A 21,614-nucleotide genomic window follows, 5' to 3' on the forward strand; every position below is an offset into this window, starting at 1 on the left:
AAAGTAGGCCTAATTTTGTCATAAACTATAAATTCAGTCAAAACCAGATTTCCTCATAAGTCTCCAAAGTATAACTAGTGACAAGTCCTCATGTTTGATAAATGGGATATTTTTACTGTCACACTGACATAGCTAGTCATATTACAGCTAAACTGCAGGCAGGATACGCAGGGGTAAAAGTAACAGAAACTGAAAATACTGAACTAAAAAGTTGGGGGTCTTGCAATTTGGTGAATTACAAAGCTAAAAAAAAGGCTCAGATACATACTCAAGTGCTTTATTTATCTTCAGATGTAATTAAAATGATATGTTAAAATTTACACAAATTCACTGAGCAATACATATACAATCCACATAAATGGATTATGTTCATTCTTTTTACTATTTTCTATTTCATATCTTAGATTTTTCATGAGAGATTTTGCCACATTACTTATCATGTGTACTGTGTCCCCTACTGATGTCCAACAGACAGCTATTTTTTCTTTCTGATCAGTGCTTCAACACCTCCTTTCACACCCCTCATTGTGCTGCAGTTATCCATTTAAATACTTATGATCTGTGACCATTTAATATCATACTCCTGCAGCACACTCTCAACTGACTTGACAATTTCTTCAGATGTGGAAACATTCTGAATTCTCGATCCTAAATGATCCAATACTACTTGATTTGTTTCATCATCAAAGTACTGAATGATTATATTCAGTACTTTGTCATTGTTTTTGTTAGTTGCCTCATCCATATTCAAAGATATAAACTTATCTTTCACTTTTGACCTCACTTCATCCTTAAAAGATTTGGCTACACCATGTGTTGTTATGTACATTGCACTGGTTGGAGAAAGAGTAGTTTTTTCAAGAGCAGGCTTGTCTTCAGCTTAACGTTTGGCAAGATCTAAGAGATCGCCCACTATGGAAAATGGCAGACAATGTTCACTCAGAAAGGCAGTTGTGATTGCTCTTTGTTTGGCAATACGGTCTTGCATGCTTTCAATCTTTTTGTCCACAGCTTTTGATGAGCCTGGCAGTACCTGAAAAGACAATTTTCAAATGAAAGATGTATGAAAATATATCAAATAGAATATCACACTGATAAAATTGTCAATTTAGTTCGGAAAACAGGAGATAATCAATCTAAAAAACACAGATATTCAAAATCATTTTCTAATCCTTAAAAAATTCAGCTGAAAAAAAAATTTTATTTAGGTGGGAAAAAAATCAAAGTCCAGACCTATGAAAAATTTGGGCATAGGTTCCCCTGCACAAGGCCATTTTTTAATTCAACCCCCAACCCTTGCCCTGACCATATGAAAGTGGGGGGGGGGGGGAAGACAGAAGAAAAAGAGGGTGGGGTAATGTGCATTGTTTATTAACAACACAATGCACAACTAAACCTCTTTTCATTGCTAACTCTAGATAGTGACTAAACTACACAGAGAAATGATCTTACTTGGTTTGTTTTTACTGTCCTAAGATTCTTTTTGTGGTCCTCATCTTCAGCGTGATTACGAAGCACCTTTTTTCCGTTCGATTTGTAGTTGATCGTTTTGGAACAGGCTTCACAAAAGGCAATGCCCATTGCATTTGGTTTCTTCAACCAAGCATCCCATTTTTCACCTTTAGAGTCCTTTTCCGCTAACCACTCCCACCTCCATTTGTTTTTTGCACCTTTTTCCAGATCGTTAGTATTAAAACCAGGCGGTAAACACTTCATTGTTGTTGTTTTTGTAAAACACTGACAATTTTTGTACATGTATTTTGAAATCAAATGACTATGCAACAAACGATTTCATTGGCTGGTGAAAATAACGACGACCAATCAAATCTGATCTTGTATAAACTAGCTCAATTTTTCATCGGCAATCTCCGTATTGTAATAGTATTTCCCACTTGTAGAAAATTTGTGCAAACGGGTCTGAGATGGACAAATCTATTCAAAATAATGTATCAAGCAATGTGCACTCGCTAATTAATGAGGCATGCACACACACCCTACCCGATTTCTCATCGGATTTACGTCATTCAGAAAAACGACCTCGGAGATCGCCGAAAATACGGAATTCCGTCGTGAGACGGAAAACTTTTACCCCTGGATACGTCATTTATATATGAACTAGTAAAATGTTTCATTGTTTTATACATCATGGAAACTACTGTCTACAAAGTTACAAATATCTGACAGAAAGCTATTTCTAAAATAACTTCTTTGACAATCACTTTTTCACATATAAGTTTTGTACGTTTCTGAACTCACTGAACATGTTAATAATTTTTTATCTTCAACTGGCAATCCAAATACGCCCATACAGAAAACTCCCAAATTCTGATAAACACTCCTTTATCATATGACAGACCAACGTTTCAAAATAATCAGCATTTTTGATATATCTAGATATCTAGCTTTACCAAGGTTCCACTAGGTGCCTCCAATTAAACACGGATGACACCTGCGAAATTCTTCCTGCAGTGAAGCTGAAGAATCGCAATATTACTTGAATCATTAATATATGTAGTAAGTTAAAAATCCAACCAAAGGTACAGGAGATAAAGACAACAAGATTTGGCAGATCATCCACATCTGTTTATTGACAACATTTTATTTATTTACGGACATGAGTGTAATGAGGTCACACAGCATATTTTACTGGTACAACAATATTTATACAAGGTCCCACACGTAACTGTTTACAATAACAAATCTAAACCACTGTCACACTTATCTAGTTCTATTCTAGTAATCTTCATATTCTAATCCATCATGCTAACTTTAAGTCTCTGATCTGAAAAAACAAACAACATTCCAGTCTTTTAACGAAATATTTGTCAAGTTCTAAGTAAACATTCAGAATGTATTACATGTATTTAACTTGCAGAAATATTTTGCGCAGATACGAATACAGTAAGAGTACAGTATTAACACTTTTTCTCAAATGATTTTCATTTTGGCAGATGAATGGACTTACATACATGTTTCACAATGACACTTCCTAGATGAAACAACAAATATTTCTATAGAACACATTATAACTAACGGGTAACATTTATTTCCTTATTTGTTTACTAGTATTTCTCAATGACTAAATAATTTATGCTGATAATACCAATGATATGATAATTCAGGGTACAGGTGAAAACTGTCTATTTTTATGATTGTGTACCATTAGATGGCCCAACTAATACATTCCTTTCCACTGAATGTAATTGCAATTGTCTGTGAAATAAAGAAAATATTTTAAGATAATACATTACTGTGTTTAAATGTTCAGAAACAGAAACAATACAAAATATAGAAAATCCCTAAAACCATTAGTACAATAGTTTAAAATGTATACTTTCAAACACCTATTTGGAAAGATTGATAAAAAGTACAAATTATTTTCAAATACACTATTTTGTACACTGTATTATCCCACGGTGCATTTTGCTACCTCTTATTAATGAAAGTTGAGAAAAAAATACAGTACATTCTATCTTCTATACCACAAAAAAATACAGTTACAAAAAGCCATTTTAAGTCACCTATTTGACTAATCTTAGTCATATGAATTGAAAGATTACAATTAAAATAAGAATCAGTGGTTAAGACTTTAATAAATACACATACATCAGTATTATTACTATTACTTTACTTAGTCTAATGACTTTTAACCTAAACAGCTACTAATTATTCTTTACACCATTGACATTATGGTTCTTTAATAACAGACAGATGAAAAATCAATTTAATCAATCCCTGACATTTCTTTCATAATAACATCAAGTGTTAAAATAACGATTATAACAACTTAACATAGAAATGTTAGTGATCAACAAATTCGATCATTTAATTTTAAGTTTAATTTTACTATAATGTCTTTATAATGTCTTTAATCATGCAAATTATGATTTTTTTTTTGAATTCCAATATTCTTTGTAATTTTATTTAAATCTCAAAATATATGTACTGTTTTATTCCAGTCCATTGATTTTGATAGGCTTACTCTTGTAAAGTTCTTTCAATATAAACTTCAAATTGAAAAGGAACTATTAAAAAAACCCACTAAATGTTCAGATCTCTGTCAACAGTACATTTACAGTATCACACATATACACGCGAACACACACACACACACACAGTTCAATAAACAGTTTATATAACTCTCACTATTCTACTCTATAAAATATAATGATAAATATCAAAACATCACACTATGCATAGAACTACCATGGTTTATAGACCACATTCACCTACAGGCATTGAGATGAATGGAGTAACTTATATATTGTCTTACATTACCATTTTGGCTAAATGAAAATATGACCTGCCTTTAAATATTTAGATGCAATTATTGGGTACTACTAATTTGCTGAACTTTGAGCAGTTTGTCTGTATGTATGACATAACCTCACTTATAAAAGAGATAAAATTTCTTTAAAATGCCAAGTACACTTTTTTAATTGAACAGACATATGTATAGGAAAAATATGACACTTCACTACTTATAATACTGATATATACAATTCTATACTTCATGCCAAAAGCTTAATGATATGATTTCTGTGATAATTTATTTTCAATGTTTCACACAGGCTGGCAACAAAACAAAACCAATTCATGGCGTTATTTCCTGGCAACATAGTTTCAGCAAAATATTGCATATATGTTTTTCTGTGTTAATCATATTCTGCATGTTGATTGCATAAGCTGCTGCCAAGATTTAAAAAGCAATCAATTTGTAACCATGCATCTTTTGTCTTATTAAAACATATTGCGTGGAAAAAAAACTACCCAGTTTCACAAAGAGTCATTTATAAACAAGGTTTTTTAACTTGTGATGATAGGTTTTTTTTAACTTGTTACAAATGTTTATGATAATAGGTTTTTAATGAAAACCTCAAAATTTCAAGATTAATATTTTCTCAAACCTAAATTTACTGACAAACTTCTCAATGCCTGCATGTTAATGTGTACACTATACATGTATCAAACCTTAATGGACATTTTATTAGTGTATATATAAATGAGTGCATAATGGTCTAAGAGTGAAAACAACATCCACTAAATGAATTAATGTAACATATAAATCGATGATCACTGCTAAATTAGAAATATTTCTGTGGTAATTGATTACTAAGTATTTTCTAAAATACATCATTTATATTTCAGTTTTGCTTTTGTTTCAAGCTAGTTTGTACCTCTTTAAATAAAGAGCATTTTATATAAATCATAAACAAGTTACCTGTTGTAGGGTTTACTTTCACAGACACCAATAACATTACAAAGGTTCAATCCAGTTTACCAGATGTCATTATTTACATAAATGCTTAACAAAAACTGGTTCAGTTAATCTAAACAAAATCCTGATGTTGGAAACTGTTTGATGGTTTTTACTCTTTTCTAGAGTGTTAAGAAGTAAATCTGGCAGGTGCAAGCTAGCTGTTTAGAGCCAATCTACTTTTCAAGGCTGACTTTGGGCTTGAAAACCGCCTGACATCAGCAACTGACAGGATCAACATTTCAAAAAGGTAAAGACTCTATACAACATCGGTGATGAGTGATAATATTGTTATAAATAGATGATTGAACATGACTGGTTAGTAAATAGTTTAAAGGTACTTAAATATACATATATATATCTATCTATGCAGTGCTAAAGGGGGGACAATATATTACATAGACCACACAGCAAAGTATTGCTTATACAATAAGATAGAATGAATTATCCCCCTTTCTCAGAAAGATAGAGAGAAGGAAGATAACAATAAATGTAAAATATCACAACAAAATTATTATAAACTATCTAAACATAAGGTAAATAAATACAGATGGAATGGCATTTCTGGAATGGACTTCTGTGCTCATAATGGCACTTTCACTTACAAACATAACAAAAACCAGCTTTAAAATAATTGTATTTGCAGTAAATGATTAACTTCTATAAACTTTTCTACTTGGATTCAAATTTTGTGTCTAAAATGAGGAACAATAAGAATTTTACAGCTCTTCCACAAATCAGTATAAAAAGTTATAATAAAACTGAAAATATGTCATCATTTGTCACACATGTATGAACACTATCAGTAAGTTAAGTGTACATATGAATGGACTATATTAATATGTTAAGTAAACACATCTTTTGCCAGTATGATATAATATCATCGTATACATGCATATACAAGTACTTAAGCTGGTTTTAATCAAATGAACATAATGTATTCTATATAAATGATACATAATATGTAGGCATAAGTTTCCGATTTATTCCACAAGCAACAGCTTCATAAAGATCTTCTTGGAAGTAACAATGTAAACATGTATACAAAAAAACAAATTGCTTAGAAAGATTTTGGGATATTCTGTGTATATTTTAATATTATGCTTTTGATTATTAATGTAAATCAAGCTGCATCAAGATTTTTATATATTTCTCGTCTAATATGTAAATTGTAGATCTAATAATTATTCTCAGTACAAAATCATGAAAAAAATTTCTTTAACAAACTACAAACATAAACATAATAATGTAATCTAACAGAAATTGTAAGCAGAAAAAAAACACCAATGAACGCATGACACACATATGCAAAGCAACCATTTCAATTCTTTAACATAAAGAACAATACATCTCAATACATGATATAGAATGTTAACATTAGTCGTGATTATCTATAACTTACATGTAAAAGCTACAAGATTAACATGCTATTGCAAGCATAAACTTATACACTTGTATAAAGATAAAAAAAAAGGATCTGTATCTATCTAATGAAAACCACAACCGCTTATATCATTATGTAAATACCCTTTATATTTCAATGGTTTCATCATTACTTCTTTACAAACATTCCTATCATTTATTTTTAGCATGTTAGTCCTATTAACTGGACATATAACCTACAGTAATTTTAGATATTTTTCATTTTTATTCATTTATTAATTTTTTCATTCATTATTTTTATTCTATCAAAACGTCAAAGTTCTGATTTTCAGGCTTTTCTTCCATAATAAGTTGTATGAAACTCAATGCATCCATCTGTGTTTATCTTGTATACAATACCCTCTACATTGTTTAATTTTGGCATGGTTTAAAATCACAAAACTTTTTCATAACATTACAAACTATAAGGATTTACTCTGATCTATAAAATAAATTCATATGTGAAAAGAAAATGGAATGAAATTAGGTCAAACCCACAGAAATCTTATCCTAACAGTAACATAGAATATAATAAACATAAATAGCTTCTTAACAACCAGTTTTTAGGGCAAGGCTAACCCTCTAAGAACAAAAGAAAAACAACAAATAAAATAACAAAATAAAAAAAGAAAACATTTTACAAATAATAGCAAATAAAATGTGTGAGCACAAAGGAAAAAGCACAGATTATCTAGATGTTTTGAAACCTTCTTTACAAGCCACAATGAAAGTCATTAAGTAAGTCATAAGCAATGAAAAAAATACATATATAAAATAAAATCCGAGTTTATATGTACAGTAAGCGATTTCAGGCATATTTTTACTATTTGGAAACTTACAATATGACTATATGCAATCAATTATGAAATTATCAATCATTAATATTCATACATCAATGATTCAGGCTACATTGATTAAAATTTGACAAGGTTGAACAAACTTTAAAAAATGTTAAATTTTCAAAAATTTCAAAGTTACAAAAAAAAACAAAAAAAAACTTTTATTGCGTTGTAAACTTTACCATCACTATCATCTCAGATTCAAAGATAAAAATTAACTTTATATGCAGAAAATATACCTCAAAAGCATTATTTCTAGTAATTGTTAGGTATTCAACAATGCACTATATTAATTTAATAAATTAAACAAAATAAAAAAAAGATACTGCTACAACCATGTTTAAAATTATCATAAATATTAGGTTATTCTAAATACTGAATTATCTTTAAAAACTAGATATAGCTGAAGTTAGTCTAAAAGCTTTTGTCAATCTTTGTTAACATACACTTAAAAAACATACAAAAAAGTTTTCTCCTTAAATTAATTAAGTTCCTCCTTTAAACTAGTAATGAAATTTCAAACCATTACCACAACTTTCGGTTATGAGGCACTAAAATAATTACCTGCTTAAACAAAGAAGAAATATTATATTTTTTTCCCCATGATACAAAACATGGTCATAATGATAATCTTCCAGAAACTTGCTATTTATTTTTAATTTCTAAAACTCAAGTACTTGTACTTTAATACTAACTTTGATCTCCCGACTGACTATATTTGTGGATCAACTGACTATATTTGTGGGTCGAGAGATTTTCTCATGATGCCCTGTTCCAACACAGTATCTGACCCCCTGCTGACTCTGTCCAGACCATGATATGTTACCCTTATCATCAATATTCACCATCCTAACCATAACCCTGCACTGTTTCTTATTACAAACAAATATTGTTCATGCCTTTTCACAAAACAAAAAGGATTATCTCCCTAGTATTAAAACAACAAACTTAATCTCTTCAAAAAAGTAAAAATAATTTTACAATGAATGGAATATATAATTTTAGTATTATAGCTAACATCATAATCATGACTAGTAAGTAGGGGCCTGGTATTCGGGGATATCCCCACTCTTCTGGCCAGCAAATGGAGGTTGTTGGTAGGGATCGCTTGCGTCACTTCCAGGGAACGATGAATATGGTGAAGACTGGGTCTGCGGCTGGTTGTCAGGGTAACCAGAGGAAAGAGACTCTGATGTTCCCTCACGGTATCTTCTGAATGCAAAGAATGCTAATCCAGCCTAAAATGATCAAGATAGCATAGCTGTATATATACTAAATTAAAAGTAAGATAATTTACTTTATATTGCAAACTATTTTTCTCCTATCAACATTGACATTCTTGGCAGTTTGTTACGTTTCACACAATGACTTTACAGGATAAAAATAGATTTCTGACAAATGTTTTAACAATTTTTTTACAAAAGATTTTAGGACACTTAAATTATGGACATAAGTCAATTTTGCTTAATTGAAACAATTAAAATGCCAACGAGTAAGTCTTGTCTACAGATTATATATAAAAAACTTAATTATAAGGATTGTTTTACAACTAAAGTGCTTCAGCACATTTAGCCCAATAGGGAGAGCATTGGATATTTTGTTATCCCGGGGTGATCATATTGTGAGGCAAAATTTCCCTGCAAAAATTGGTCTAATGCACATTAGTCTCTCACAGCTGGTTCATGTCGGACAGGTAGTCAGACATTTGTTGAGAATTGGTGTTTACTGGTTAGTTATCAAGGAAAGCTGGTTAGGTTGACTGATCACCAACATACAACAAAAAAATGTTTCAAAATCGATCTTAAAGTTGCAAGCCTCCAGATGAGCATCAAGAAATTCAATCTTTAAAAACTAGAACTGTGTCCAAAGGACACGGATGCCCCCACTGACAACATTTATATGGTACTAGTATATATTGAAAAAATCAACAAGGGCCATAATTCTGTTAAATTTGGTCGCAGCAAAAATTCCTTCCTTTACTACCATCTACACATTAAGGTTGTTCATCCCTGGAAGTTTAAGCAAAATCTGCCATCCGGTTTAAGAGGAGTTGCGTTCACAAAATTTCTATATGGTATATAGTGAAAAAATCAACAAAGGGCCATAATTCTGTTAAATTTGGTTGCAGCAAAAATTCCTTCCTTTACTACCATCTACACATTAAGGTTGTTCATCCCTGGAAGTTTAAGCAAAATCTGCCATCCGGTTTAAGAGGAGTTGCGTTCACAAAATTTCTATATAGTATATAGTGAAAAAATCAACAAAGGGCCATAATTCTGTTAAATTTGGTCGCAGCAAAAATTCCTTCCTTTACTACCATCTACACATTAAGGTTGTTCATCCCTGAAAGTTTAAGCAAAATCTGCCATCCGGTTTAAGAGGAGTTGCGTTCACAAAATTTCTATATAGTATATAGTGAAAAAATCAACAAAGGGCCATAATTCTGTTAAATTTGGTCGCAGCAAAAATTCCTTCCTTTACTACCATCTACACATTAAGGTTGTTCATCCCTGAAAGTTTAAGCAAAATCTGCCATCCGGTTTAAGAGGAGTTGCGTTCACAAGATTTCGGGACGTACGGACAAACGTACATACGGACGGACGGACAAGTGCAACGCTATATGCTCCCACTCTGTGGGGGCAAAAAAGGACTTAAGATCTTAAGAAAAGTAAAGAGATTCAATATAAATGTAAATGTAAAGTACTTTCTTTGTTCACTTCACAATATTTAACCTTTTAAATACATTTTCAAAATTTTCATGAAAATTAGCATGCATCAGGAGGCATGCTGCGTTTAAAATAAATCAGACAAACAAACAAGCAAACAGGTAAGCCTATGATCCACAGACACTGGATTCAGAATCAGAACTTAGCCCATCATATTTTTCTTAATCTGTTGCAATATGACCTATGATGTCAATGGAAAAATGCTGGAAAAGAGCTTAGCTGAAATTCATAAATCCATCAGTAGAAACATAAAAGTATACAGAAAACATGGTTTCAGCATATATTACTTACCCATGTGAAGATGGAGAAGAAAGAGAATGCTATTGAAGCTTGAATGTTGTCCTTGCCATGACCATGTGGTGCAATATACCCTGGCTTCTCTTCCCTTCGTCTCCACTGATCTGTCAGGAAACAGAAACCCACAAACCACAGAAATGTCCACAAAGCTGAAATATAACAGTCCAAACATGATTCACTATCTCTATATTTCTATTGATCATTGCTCATATGAGCCGCGTCACGACAAAACCAACATAATGCGTTTGCGACCAGCATGGATCCAGACCAGCCTGCGCATCCCCGCAGTCTGATCAGGATCCATGCTGTTCGCTTACAAACCCTATAACAAGTAGAGAAACTGACGCAGCTCATATATATAAGGCTTTAAACATGAATAATCCTGCAGTGATGATTATTTTCATGCAGGGAATACTGATAAGCCATTGCGATGTCAAATATTATATTACTTTACTGGAATGATGTTGTCAGTAATGTTTCACTTTAGCTGAACATAATATAAATAAATGATAAGTTTTAGGTTCATCCTTTAGCAGTGTACAAGGTTGAAATCTAACACCTCATTTTTCAATATTTCATAATTATAAAACATTTTTTAAACAAAGTAAATTGCCATAGAGGTTGAGTTAAGTTAAATAAACATATTGCCTGCTGATGTTGTACATTTGGAACAGTCCATTAGTGTATTAAGGGTGTTCAGTACCAAAATTGGGAAAATAACAGTATAGAACCTGGATGTCTGCATGTATGTATCTTCTGGGCTTATTGCAACAATAAGCCTAAATAGGTTAAAACCATAAATTTCAATCAGTCGCACCATTGCATGCTCATGAAATGTACATTATTTTCAATGATTAAGATCAGACTTTGCCTAAAAATAATGTCTTCCATAAAAAAAATAGCTGCACTTCATTTACAGATTGTTTGAAATATGAACAAACTTTGATAATATCTTTTGCTTACAAAAAATTGTCAATCAATATTCTTGCTCTATGCTTGACAAGTACAATTTGTAACAGACTTGTATCACAATTTTAGATCTATCTTGTTTAAATCCATTGCTACTTAATTAATCTTGTATCTAATCAATAATTACTGCTAACATCAAGTAAAGAGAAAAGGATGCACTTACACCTGAAAAACTTCCTTTTTATCACCATTATTAAACTAAATCATGCCCTCTTAAAAACAAAAAACTTCCTGTAACTTTTTTACAAAGGATAATTACACTAATGGTAAAATATGCACTCAGGTTCAACAAAGCCATTTTCAAGCTTGATTTTTTTTTAAGTCAGTAAGGAAGGATAATTAAATTACTGGAAAATTATACTTTCACATTCTAATACTGAGTTGGTCCGAAAGAAACAGAAGATAAAACAATGTATACCTTTAAAGTAATTCTAAAATAACAAGATATAATAGACAGGTTATTATTTCCCAGACATACTCATTTGTTAAATGTGCAGTATTTATAAAAGTATAATGAATTATTGATAAACCATGCTGTGCACGAGCATTTATTGTCTAGAAGGGAAAGAAAAGTGTAAGATAAAACCACTTTATTAACATTTCAATTAATAAATAATTTATGAGTGATAGAAAAATAACAATGAGTATTTGAAAACGTCTCAGGTTCTATATTGTACAGTGAATAAGCAGGCTTGTTTTGGGTTCTACATGGGACACGCAGGCTCATCTCAGGATGTACATGTACATTGGATGAGCAGGCTTGTCTCAGGTTTTACTCCAGAAAAGCAGACTCATCTCAGATTTTACAATGGATGAGCAGGGTCGTCTCAGGTTCTACACTGGATGAGCAGGCTTGTCTCAAGTTTTACATCAGAAAAGCAGGCTCGTCTCAGGTTTAAACACCAGATTAGCAGGTTCATGTCAGGTTTTACATTGGATGAGCAAGCACATCTCAGGTTTTACGTCAGATAAACAGGCTCGTGTCAGGTTTTACACCAAATAAACAGGCTAGCCTCAGGTTCTACACCGGATAGGCAGGCTCACGTCAGGTTCTACACCAGAAAAGCAGGCTCATGTCTCAGGTTTTACAATTGATGAGCAGGCTCGTCTCAGGTTTTACTCCAGATATAATCTGATAAGCAGGCTCACATCAGGTTTTACACCACAGATGAGAATGCTTGTCTCAGTTTCTACACTGGATAAGCAGACTGGTCTCAAGTTTTACTCCTGATGAGCAGGATTGTCTTAGGTTTAATGCTGGATGAGCAGGCTCATCTCCGGTTTTACACCGGATGAGCAGACTTGTCTCATGTTTACACTGGACGAACAGGCTCGTCTTAGGTTTAACGCTGGATAAGCAGGCTCATCTCAGGTTTTACAACAGACAAGCAGGCTTGTCTTAGGTTTTATGCTGTATGAGCAGGCTCGTCTCAGGTTTTACAACCAAACTAAATCATCAGCATTCCATGATTCAAGGTATAAATGATTTTCTATATTAAGTACTCTCCAACAGATCACTGTGATATCAACACTTTAAGTGATCAAAGGATAAAATCAATACACAAAAGAAAGGCACCACAAGCATGATAGGACAATTATTCTGTAAACTGATCCACACTGATAATAAAATCTGCTGAGTCAGGCAAACTGTGATATTTTCAACTTCAATTTTAGTAGATGTATAATTGTGCTATTATGATATTCCCCAATGAAAGATCACATATTAAAACTGAGGTTAAATATAAAGATGCCATATCTCAGACTCTTCAAAAAAAGTTAATATCTTAATCAGTTTGTGATGAAGAAAAAAAAAATCCATTTTTTGATACTGAAATGAACCACTAGATCTCCCTGTGATGTTAGTTTTTTATGTTTTTAAGTGGTTACTGTTTTGTTTTTTGTTGTTTTTTTTCGTTTGGGATATGGGGGAGGGCAGGGGTGAAATAGGTTCAACCATTGTCACATTGAAACTGTATATGGTGACTTTACAGCTTAACTGGTCAAGGAAGATGTCAGGTGCCCCTCTGTGCATTATTTCAGCAACAGCAGTCACCTGGGTTGACCACAAGATTTTTGGACAAGGTCCTCACTGGAAAGAATACAAATTCCCTGACAGGATTCAAACCCATACTTGTGAATGGAGCGTGGTTAAAGTGAACTGTTTTAACCACTTGGCCATGAATGCCTCATCAAAAGATAAAATTTCCCTATAGGTTAACTAGTTTATACATTTACATGAAACTACATCATAAATATGTTCCTTGCTTCCAGATTTACCAGCTTATATAAGTTTCTGCACTTTTTTTCCTGCTTTTATTTCATACAATAATTGCAACATGATATTTTATACAAACATGGGTACACATCACATCATCATGTTGATATTGAAAATCTTCTACTGCACCATGTGCACCATTCTTTACTGATATCACATGACATTAGCAAGGTGTTCTCTGACAGAAATCCTTTGATTTTTTATTGATCAGGTACTGTTAACTTTTTTTCAGAAACAAAGCTGAATGTTCATGTTTAAGTCCATGATAGATGTATCCATTGATTACAGTCAAACGTGTATTAAGCGACCGCGCAAGGGAAACACCCAAAACGGTCTCTTAAGACAGTCAGCATGATATAAAAGTCAAAATCTATAAATGACATCTTTCTTATGCGGTGGGAATGTTTTTCAAATTCGTTTTTATATACATGTTGAATAATAAGCACGCTCCAATAATCTAAATGGATGCAAATGTAAAACATTACTTTCTGATATTTATTGACAAAACAGTTTTGATCCATTACGTACATGTTTGACATTTTTCCAGAATTTTTTAACTTCTCCGTTGTTTTTTTCTTTGATTCAAACACGAAAAACCCTATAAGTGAAGATGTTTTCTGTTGTGAATTTTTTTCATTTGAAATATACAAACTACATCTAATTGTTTCGATTAATTTAATCGCTGATCAAGTTCAATGTCAATTCAATGCAGTCTAAATGTCAACAAGCGAAGCGTATACACCATCTCAGTAGGGGCGGAGCGTTGCATTGTTTATCCGATATTATTGGATAATACATGTCACGCCTATACTTAACTTCATTTGCATACGCTAAAACGGTTTGGGAAATAGACTTTTTCACACATTTATTTGTTGTGTTTTGATTGTTGACACTTGTGACATTACGAAGTGGCGTCATCTAAAAACACAATTACTTGACAGGTAAAAGTGGTCGTTTAATGAAAAGATTTATCTCAATTAGGTGACTAATTAGCGGTCGCTGGTCGCGTTGAGCAAAAGTCGCTTAATACATTAAAGATATAGAGAGAAAATGATCGGGGGAATTTAAAGTGGTCGTTTTAGACAAAGGTCGCTTAATACACGTGGTCGCATGGGCAAGTTAGACTGTATATGAAAAGTATACATTCTTCTCTTGAGTGACTTACAGGAACACAAGGAACACGGACAAGGAACACAATAGGGCAGACAAACAGACAGACAGACAGATAACCTTGAAGGACATATGACAACAACTTATAATAACTGACCCTTAACAACAACAAAATGTTATGGTCTACAGATACAAAGTAGTCTTGTGTAAAATATCGTATAAAATAACTACAGGGATTGGCTGACATTATAAGATGATTATTTTACATTGTATGGGGCTTAACAGGTTAATAAGAGGCAAATATCTATAATCATGATCACTGTATTTGTTTGGTTTTGTCTATTAAACGAGAGTCAAGCAAAGCTTTGGCACTGGGAAAATAAGAGTTCTGTAAAGTGTCAATTGGAAATCAATGAAGACTATAGTTATGTATACGGCAGGATTTAAGATTTACTCTCCCACTCTCTGTCTCTAATAATTTTATTGATCCACCTTGCGAAACATGATTTTCATACAACTATTTTTTGGGGTACTATCTTAAAGAATGAGGTTTAGAAACATGATTTTCATACACTATTTTTTGGGATCTATCTTAAAGAATGAGGCTTAGGAAAAACTGTGTCAAACCATTAATGAACATGACATTGTGTAAAATAATCTGTATTTAGGAAATTAATCAAACTTATTCAACTTGGCTAAAGGTTTCTCAAATGTGCCAAATTTTGACAGCAAAGGCCCATAACCATAATTATTTACAAGTTTTGTCCCAGCAGATATATAACTTAATTATCAAAGAAGAATTAAATTATTTTAGTACTGTAACTTAGACTAAGTGCTTTAAGTTTAATTTAAAAATACAATGGCAGAAAGTAATGAAAATAAACAAGCCTACACTTTTCATTTACAGACCAGTTACCTACAGGTGCTGACTATTTATCTATGCTATTAATTAATTTGTTAAATAATCTCATTCTGTTTTCAATTCTTACATGTCCCTTGTTAAAATAGGGCATATTTTGGATCATATGTGTGGGCTGCACTAGTGTTCAACTGGTGAAACTGGAAGGCATTAAAGACACTAACACTACATGATCAGTAACCCTTCTGACAGCGACTGAATCTAACCCATGAAAACAGTGCAGACCAAGACTGCACACCTGTGCAATCTGATCATGGTCTGCACTGTTCCCTATTCAATCAGTCAGTACTAATCTTGAAGTATTCCCTAGTAATGATAAAAAGTTTGGTTTAGATTGACAGATGGACAAGTCCATTTAAGCATTAGGGTTAAGTAAAAGTTTAGCAAGTTAAAAGCAATCTCATTATATAAATGGTATATATATACCAGAAGGTATTGATCATTTTTTTTACAGTCACAGAACGGTTTTTGGACAGTAGCAGAACATGAATGATTGTAGTAAAGGAAAGCTGTAGTAGTCTCGTGTACACAATCAAGCAAGCAGCTTATATTGGAATATTGGATCTATTCATTACTTCTCTTTAGAGAGTTCACATAATCTGAAAACTTTCCCTTTTACTGACTATCTCTGCATTATAAATGCATAAATAGTGCTTTCTGCTTTTGTGCTTATAGAGGTACTACATTGATACAATTTACTTTAAATTGTTTACAGTAAAAAATGTCCTGTTATTCAAGAATCAATGTGGTTTTAGTTTTTTGTGTTTTCATTTCATATTCACTTTAAGTGTTTTAGATTAGTAAATTTAAGTGTTTCAGTTTCCAAAGATAATATACATGTATGTATAATGTGCTTTTTTATAATTCAATGAAAATCTTGTCACTCCCTTAACGAAAAGTCAAAATAGTTCAATTTTACCTAGGCTACTTAAAAGAAATATATTGATTTTTGGAAGCTGTTTTTTTCTTCTTCTTTTTCTTTCTTAAATATGGGTAAGTATCTTTTTTGTTTGTACAACAGTTAGAAGTTGTCAAACACTATTTAAGTCATATGATGGCTTACATGCTATACTGGGGAAGTAAGATTCCCAGTATTATTTAACATACAATAAGTAGAACCACCAATGACCTTCAGTTAGCTAAGGAACGGCTGAACTATTGTATGTTTGCTGAACTTTTCCTGAACATTTGAAAAGTTCTACATTGAAAGCAAGAACATACCATTATGTGGCAGCATGGCTGAGTGGTTATTGCCTAGGACAAATAATCTAAAGATCTCTAGCAGTGTGGGTTCAAACCTCAACAGGGGCAAGCTGTTGTTTCTCTGAGCAAAACACTTACCCTAATTGCTCAGTCAAGAGTGTGCCGATATTAGCTCATAGCTTCCTACTCAACTGAACTAAAATGAATGATGTAAACTTTAAACTATGTGGGTAGTTACCTTAAATACTTGGCTAAAGTAGCCAACTTTTTATCAAAAACCACACACCCACACACACAATTATGTGATAAATAATAAAGACAAACTTACCAGATACAATGAGATCTGCAAGGACAGCATATTTTCTGTGTTGAACACTGCTCATGTTGTCGAAGAGAACATCAATGATAAGGAATGCTATACAGAACAGGAAAGCCATCACCCCAATACCTATACCATAGCCACATGCTCCACTGTCCCGCATCTGACAGTGGTCTCGGTAGTATCCGCCAGCAGATATACATCCAAACACTATTATAGAAAACACCTGAAATATCAAAAATTAGTATGTAGTCATTGAAAATGACCATTTTTAGATGCATTTTGGTATCATATCCCTAACACAGTGGTTTTTCTCAATTGATATTTTTGGAAAAATTATCCCTAAAATTGCTAATTCGGGAAGTAAAACAGCTGGAATAAGTTTAGATATTTGGGAAAACTGCATCAATTTTATAGAATTAGAATTTCAATTAAGAAAAGGTCTTTTATTGGCCTCTGTTATATAAGGAGGAAATCACTGTAACAAAAATCACTGTATCATAGTACAAAAAAGATTCTTTTCCTAAAAACAAAGTTCAAACTTTTTCTCGCAACTTTCAGATATAATTAAACCCTTTTATGAGATTAATTTACACATGAATAATTTTCTATTTGAATAGTTCCAACTAGGTTAGTATCTTAAATTGTTCCATTGGTTAGATAGTTTTAGTTAAATTTCGCTTTTATGGTTCCACAGGAATTGTCAAGGTAATTTATTGGTCCAGTTTATATTTCAATATATCAAAATGACACTTTTATTTACAATGACTGTAGATTCATCTTATTTAAATGTTTAGTTTTATAAAGACTCTATCTTCATATCTATCTACATGTACATAAAGGTGTTAGCATCAAGATTAAAACCCCTCTTACATAAACACACAAAAGGGCACAATTATGCTCCTTTCATCTGATCTATCAATGGTTGGGTGTAAAATTATCAAAAGATCCGTGACTGGAGACTTTTCTATGTTTAAAAGTCTACTTCCTGTTTTCACAATAAAATTTCGAGTTATAATATATAGGCTCACGGCCAAGAAAGGTACCAGCATATTGATCGGAAGTAAAATGTGCTCGTATTCAAAACTGGGAACAGGCTAGGAAAGACATGGTACAGTGATTTCATTTACATACTGTTATAAGTTTTCTGTAACATTTAACAAAATATGAAACTTTAGCTCCGTTGAGATTAGGAAGTAAAACACTCAAACTGATGAAACTTTTCAAAAGATATTGATCCATAGCTATTACAAATATCAAATTTAACGTCCTAAATTTTTATATTACCAATTTGATGTGATCCCAAACAATTTAGTATACATTTCAAAAGTTAAATTTTATGAGGAAACACTCACCTGGCTGATAATGAAAATTATACAAAAATAACCTGATAATTAAAGGGTACACAACTCCTGTCACAAAAAAATTAAATAACCAAAATCAAACTTGATATTGCGATCTAATATGATATGAATATATCTGTATATGATATAAATGTAACTGTATTTAGCCAGTGCCATCTGTAGTGCCCCTGCCCAATATGAGCATTCATGCAGTAAGACCAAGCTCTATACTTTTGGTAGCTCAATTTTTATCTTCATGAAATCTTTATCAACAGGACCTTGATGGCCTTTTTATTGCTCTTTTGAGTGATGATTGCAACTAGTCCTTTATCTCATTGTGGACTGAGAGCAGGCTCAAAACTTTTAAGAACGAAAATTTATATTTTAGGTCACTGTTTTATTTAATTATTTTTTGTTTCTCAGATTTTTTTCAGAAAAAGTTAGGGTAGGAAAGAATAAAAAAAAAATCTAAGCTATTTATTCTACATGTTTTTAGTGGAAAAGATCACAAGCTTTCTGAACTAAAGGCCCCTGGGACCTTGACTTTTGATCCAGTGAACTCTAAATCAACATAGGTCACCAAATGGTCATGACCAACCTCCATCTAATAATCAAGACTTACCTCCATGCCAAATATGAAGACTGTGGGTCAAAGAATTCAGATATTGGGCAGCCAAGATTTTTTTTAGTCAAGGCCTCTGTGACCTTGACTTTTGACACAGTGACCTCAAATTCTATAGGGGTCATCTACTACTCATGACTAATTTCCATGCCAAATATGAAGACTGTGGGTCAACGGAATCTTAAGTTATTGGGTGGACAAGCTTTTTACAGTCAAGGCCTCTGTGACCTTTGACCTGGTGAACTTAAAATCAATAGGGGTCATCTACTAATCATGACTAACCTCCATGCCAAATATGAAGACCGTGGGTCAAAGGATTCTTAAGTTATTGGGCAGACAAGGAAAAACCGACGGATGCCCAGTGGCTGGACGGAAAAGCTGATTCCAGTATACCCCCCTTACAACTTTGTTGTGCGGGGGTATAATTACTTTCTTTGCAATAGGTACAACATATTTTCCATTAGTTTAACCCATATTTTAGAGTGTGTGTGCAGAATTGATATTTAAATCATAAAATATTGTAACTAAAGTTTGTAAGATTCTCTGACAATGAAAATTACCAACTCCGAGTGTCTACAGTTCAAACAATTGTTAAAATGATCCAGTTTAAATGAACTTGCCTACCATTAATGTCAATCTGTGTGACTGCTGCATGTACTCAAAGAACATCAAAGTTGCTGCCTGCTTTCATTAATGATTACATTACATTGCACACATAACTTGATCATATTCAAATGTGAATAAATGAGTATTCAAATATAAATGTATAAAGAGTATAAATGAATAAAAAGTATAATGTCTGAAAATTTCTGACAAAATATAGAAACTAGAATTTAAAGATGTGTAGTAGTGTACCAACTAAACAAATGCATTAGAAGCCTATATGAAGATAATGAAATATTATGTATCAACAAGACTTTAACTCATGTTCTTACTTTGCTGGGAAGATGAAGAAACTTGTATTTTAAAATGTACTCCTAAAATGAATCATACTTCGCTTACAATTCCGACATAATCAGGCCTGCTAAGAGCAAAGCAAAGCTGAAATCGATAACTTAAATTTCAAAGTTCTGCAATCAAAAAGATAAAACTTCAATTCACAGATCACCAAAATTTAATATTGTCTCTAATTTTTTATTTCATTCATAACAATCTGAAAATTAGACTTCCTTATAAATGTCACTGTTCAGAACTGTTCCCTGATTTAGGGGAGACAGTGTGTATGTGGCTGGATAAGTTCAGTTGCTAGAGCTGCAGTATGGAAATCTGAGGGTCCTGGGTTCAAGTCCTGGTCAGGTTGCACATTTTTCTCACCCTGTGACACCCAACATGGGACCATAATGGTACATGTATATGCTCCGAGTCCAATTTCACTTTGTTCTCTGTACCCATTAGAAATTCCAGGACGCATTTCAATATTAGTGGGGGAGTATGTCCCGGTTCAGAACTGTTCACTTTTTAGCGTGTTATAGCAGCCAGCTAGCTTAGTCGGGAGAGCTGAGGTACTGTATTTCGAGGGTCCTGGGTTCGAGTCCCAGTCAGGTTGCAAATTTTCTCAACATGTACACGTCCACATGCAAAACTGCTCTGATGACATTTTGGCATATTTAAGTATCCTACAAGCAAAATAGCAGTGAGAGTTATCAGTCGGAAAGATTAGTAAATAACCCAGTGTTCATTCTTGTTATTTCCGAGGACAGCCTTTCTATAAATATATATATATACTCATGGTTAAGACTCTGGGTCTACTCCAGGATAGGCCTACATCTTAGTCATCTAGATCTAGGTACAAACTAGACACTAACTAGGATAAAAATGCCATTTTAAATGGTTTAGAATGATTATTGTGGCTTTGGTGTTGCTTTACTACTGCAATTAACGAATTTCTAAACGCATGTATAATAATTAATTTAAAATCATTTTGCATAATTTTATAAACACAAAATGAAAGTTGAAACACATGATCATGAGTAATTTCTAATAATGACAACCATAAATAATTGGTCATTGATTAGCTTTTATGCCTTTCAAAGTCATAGATATTTCAAATGAAAACTTAAACCTACCCAGCTAACTATCCTGAGAATAACCTGGGGTCTCTTAATGAAGGCGACAGGGTCAAACGACCCTCCAGCCATGCCAGCTCCATAAGCTTGAGGTTGTGATGGTAGTGACATTTTTCCGTCTTGTGAAGTTTGGAATGACGTCATATATTTATGCGTATAATAAATAAATATTTTAAAGTAAACGGTTTGTCTTTTATATTTCGGTTATCGCTTGATATTTTTCACAAAGATTTTCACAATAATTTTT

General features: G+C 32.7%; 2 protein-coding genes across 2 annotated transcripts; both read right to left on the reverse strand.

Annotated features, from left to right (window-relative positions):
• Window positions 1-261: 261 nt before the first annotated feature.
• On the reverse strand, window positions 262-2,093 carry LOC132740343 (uncharacterized). Its single transcript, XM_060728223.1, has 2 exons — window positions 1,453-2,093; window positions 262-1,033 (listed from the first exon to the last, which is right to left on the reverse strand). The coding sequence occupies exons 1-2, from the start codon at window positions 1,753-1,755 to the stop codon at window positions 881-883; spliced, it is 456 nt and encodes a 151-aa protein (XP_060584206.1). The 5' UTR covers window positions 1,756-2,093; the 3' UTR covers window positions 262-880.
• Window positions 2,094-2,568: 475 nt separating this feature from the next.
• Window positions 2,569-21,520, reverse strand: LOC132740346 (synaptogyrin-2-like). The gene is made up of 4 exons (XM_060728226.1): window positions 21,368-21,520; window positions 17,346-17,562; window positions 10,536-10,690; window positions 2,569-8,756 (listed from the first exon to the last, which is right to left on the reverse strand). Exons 1-4 carry the CDS (start codon window positions 21,509-21,511, stop codon window positions 8,550-8,552), a joined length of 723 nt encoding a protein of 240 aa, XP_060584209.1. The 5' UTR covers window positions 21,512-21,520; the 3' UTR covers window positions 2,569-8,549.
• Window positions 21,521-21,614: the final 94 nt, after the last annotated feature.

This window comes from Ruditapes philippinarum, unplaced genomic scaffold (genome assembly GCF_026571515.1).
Source record: "Ruditapes philippinarum isolate M1 unplaced genomic scaffold, ASM2657151v2 ctg1539_1_1_1_1, whole genome shotgun sequence".
Lineage (NCBI taxonomy): Eukaryota > Metazoa > Mollusca > Bivalvia > Venerida > Veneridae > Ruditapes > Ruditapes philippinarum.

Excerpts from the sequence above, each read along its gene's own strand:
- LOC132740343 (XM_060728223.1), bottom strand. The coding sequence starts at position 1,755 with ATGTACAAAAATTGTCAGTGTTTTACAAAAACAACAACAATGAAGTGT. Across the intron at positions 1,034-1,452 it reads GGACAGTAAAAACAAACCAA|GTACTGCCAGGCTCATCAAA; the intron begins GTAAGATCATTT and ends TTGTCTTTTCAG.
- LOC132740346 (XM_060728226.1), bottom strand. The coding sequence starts at position 21,511 with ATGACGTCATTCCAAACTTCACAAGACGGAAAAATGTCACTACCATCA. Across the intron at positions 17,563-21,367 it reads TTCTCAGGATAGTTAGCTGG|GTGTTTTCTATAATAGTGTT; the intron begins GTAGGTTTAAGT and ends TTGATATTTCAG. Across the intron at positions 8,757-10,535 it reads TCTTCTCCATCTTCACATGG|GCTGGATTAGCATTCTTTGC; the intron begins GTAAGTAATATA and ends TGATCATTTTAG.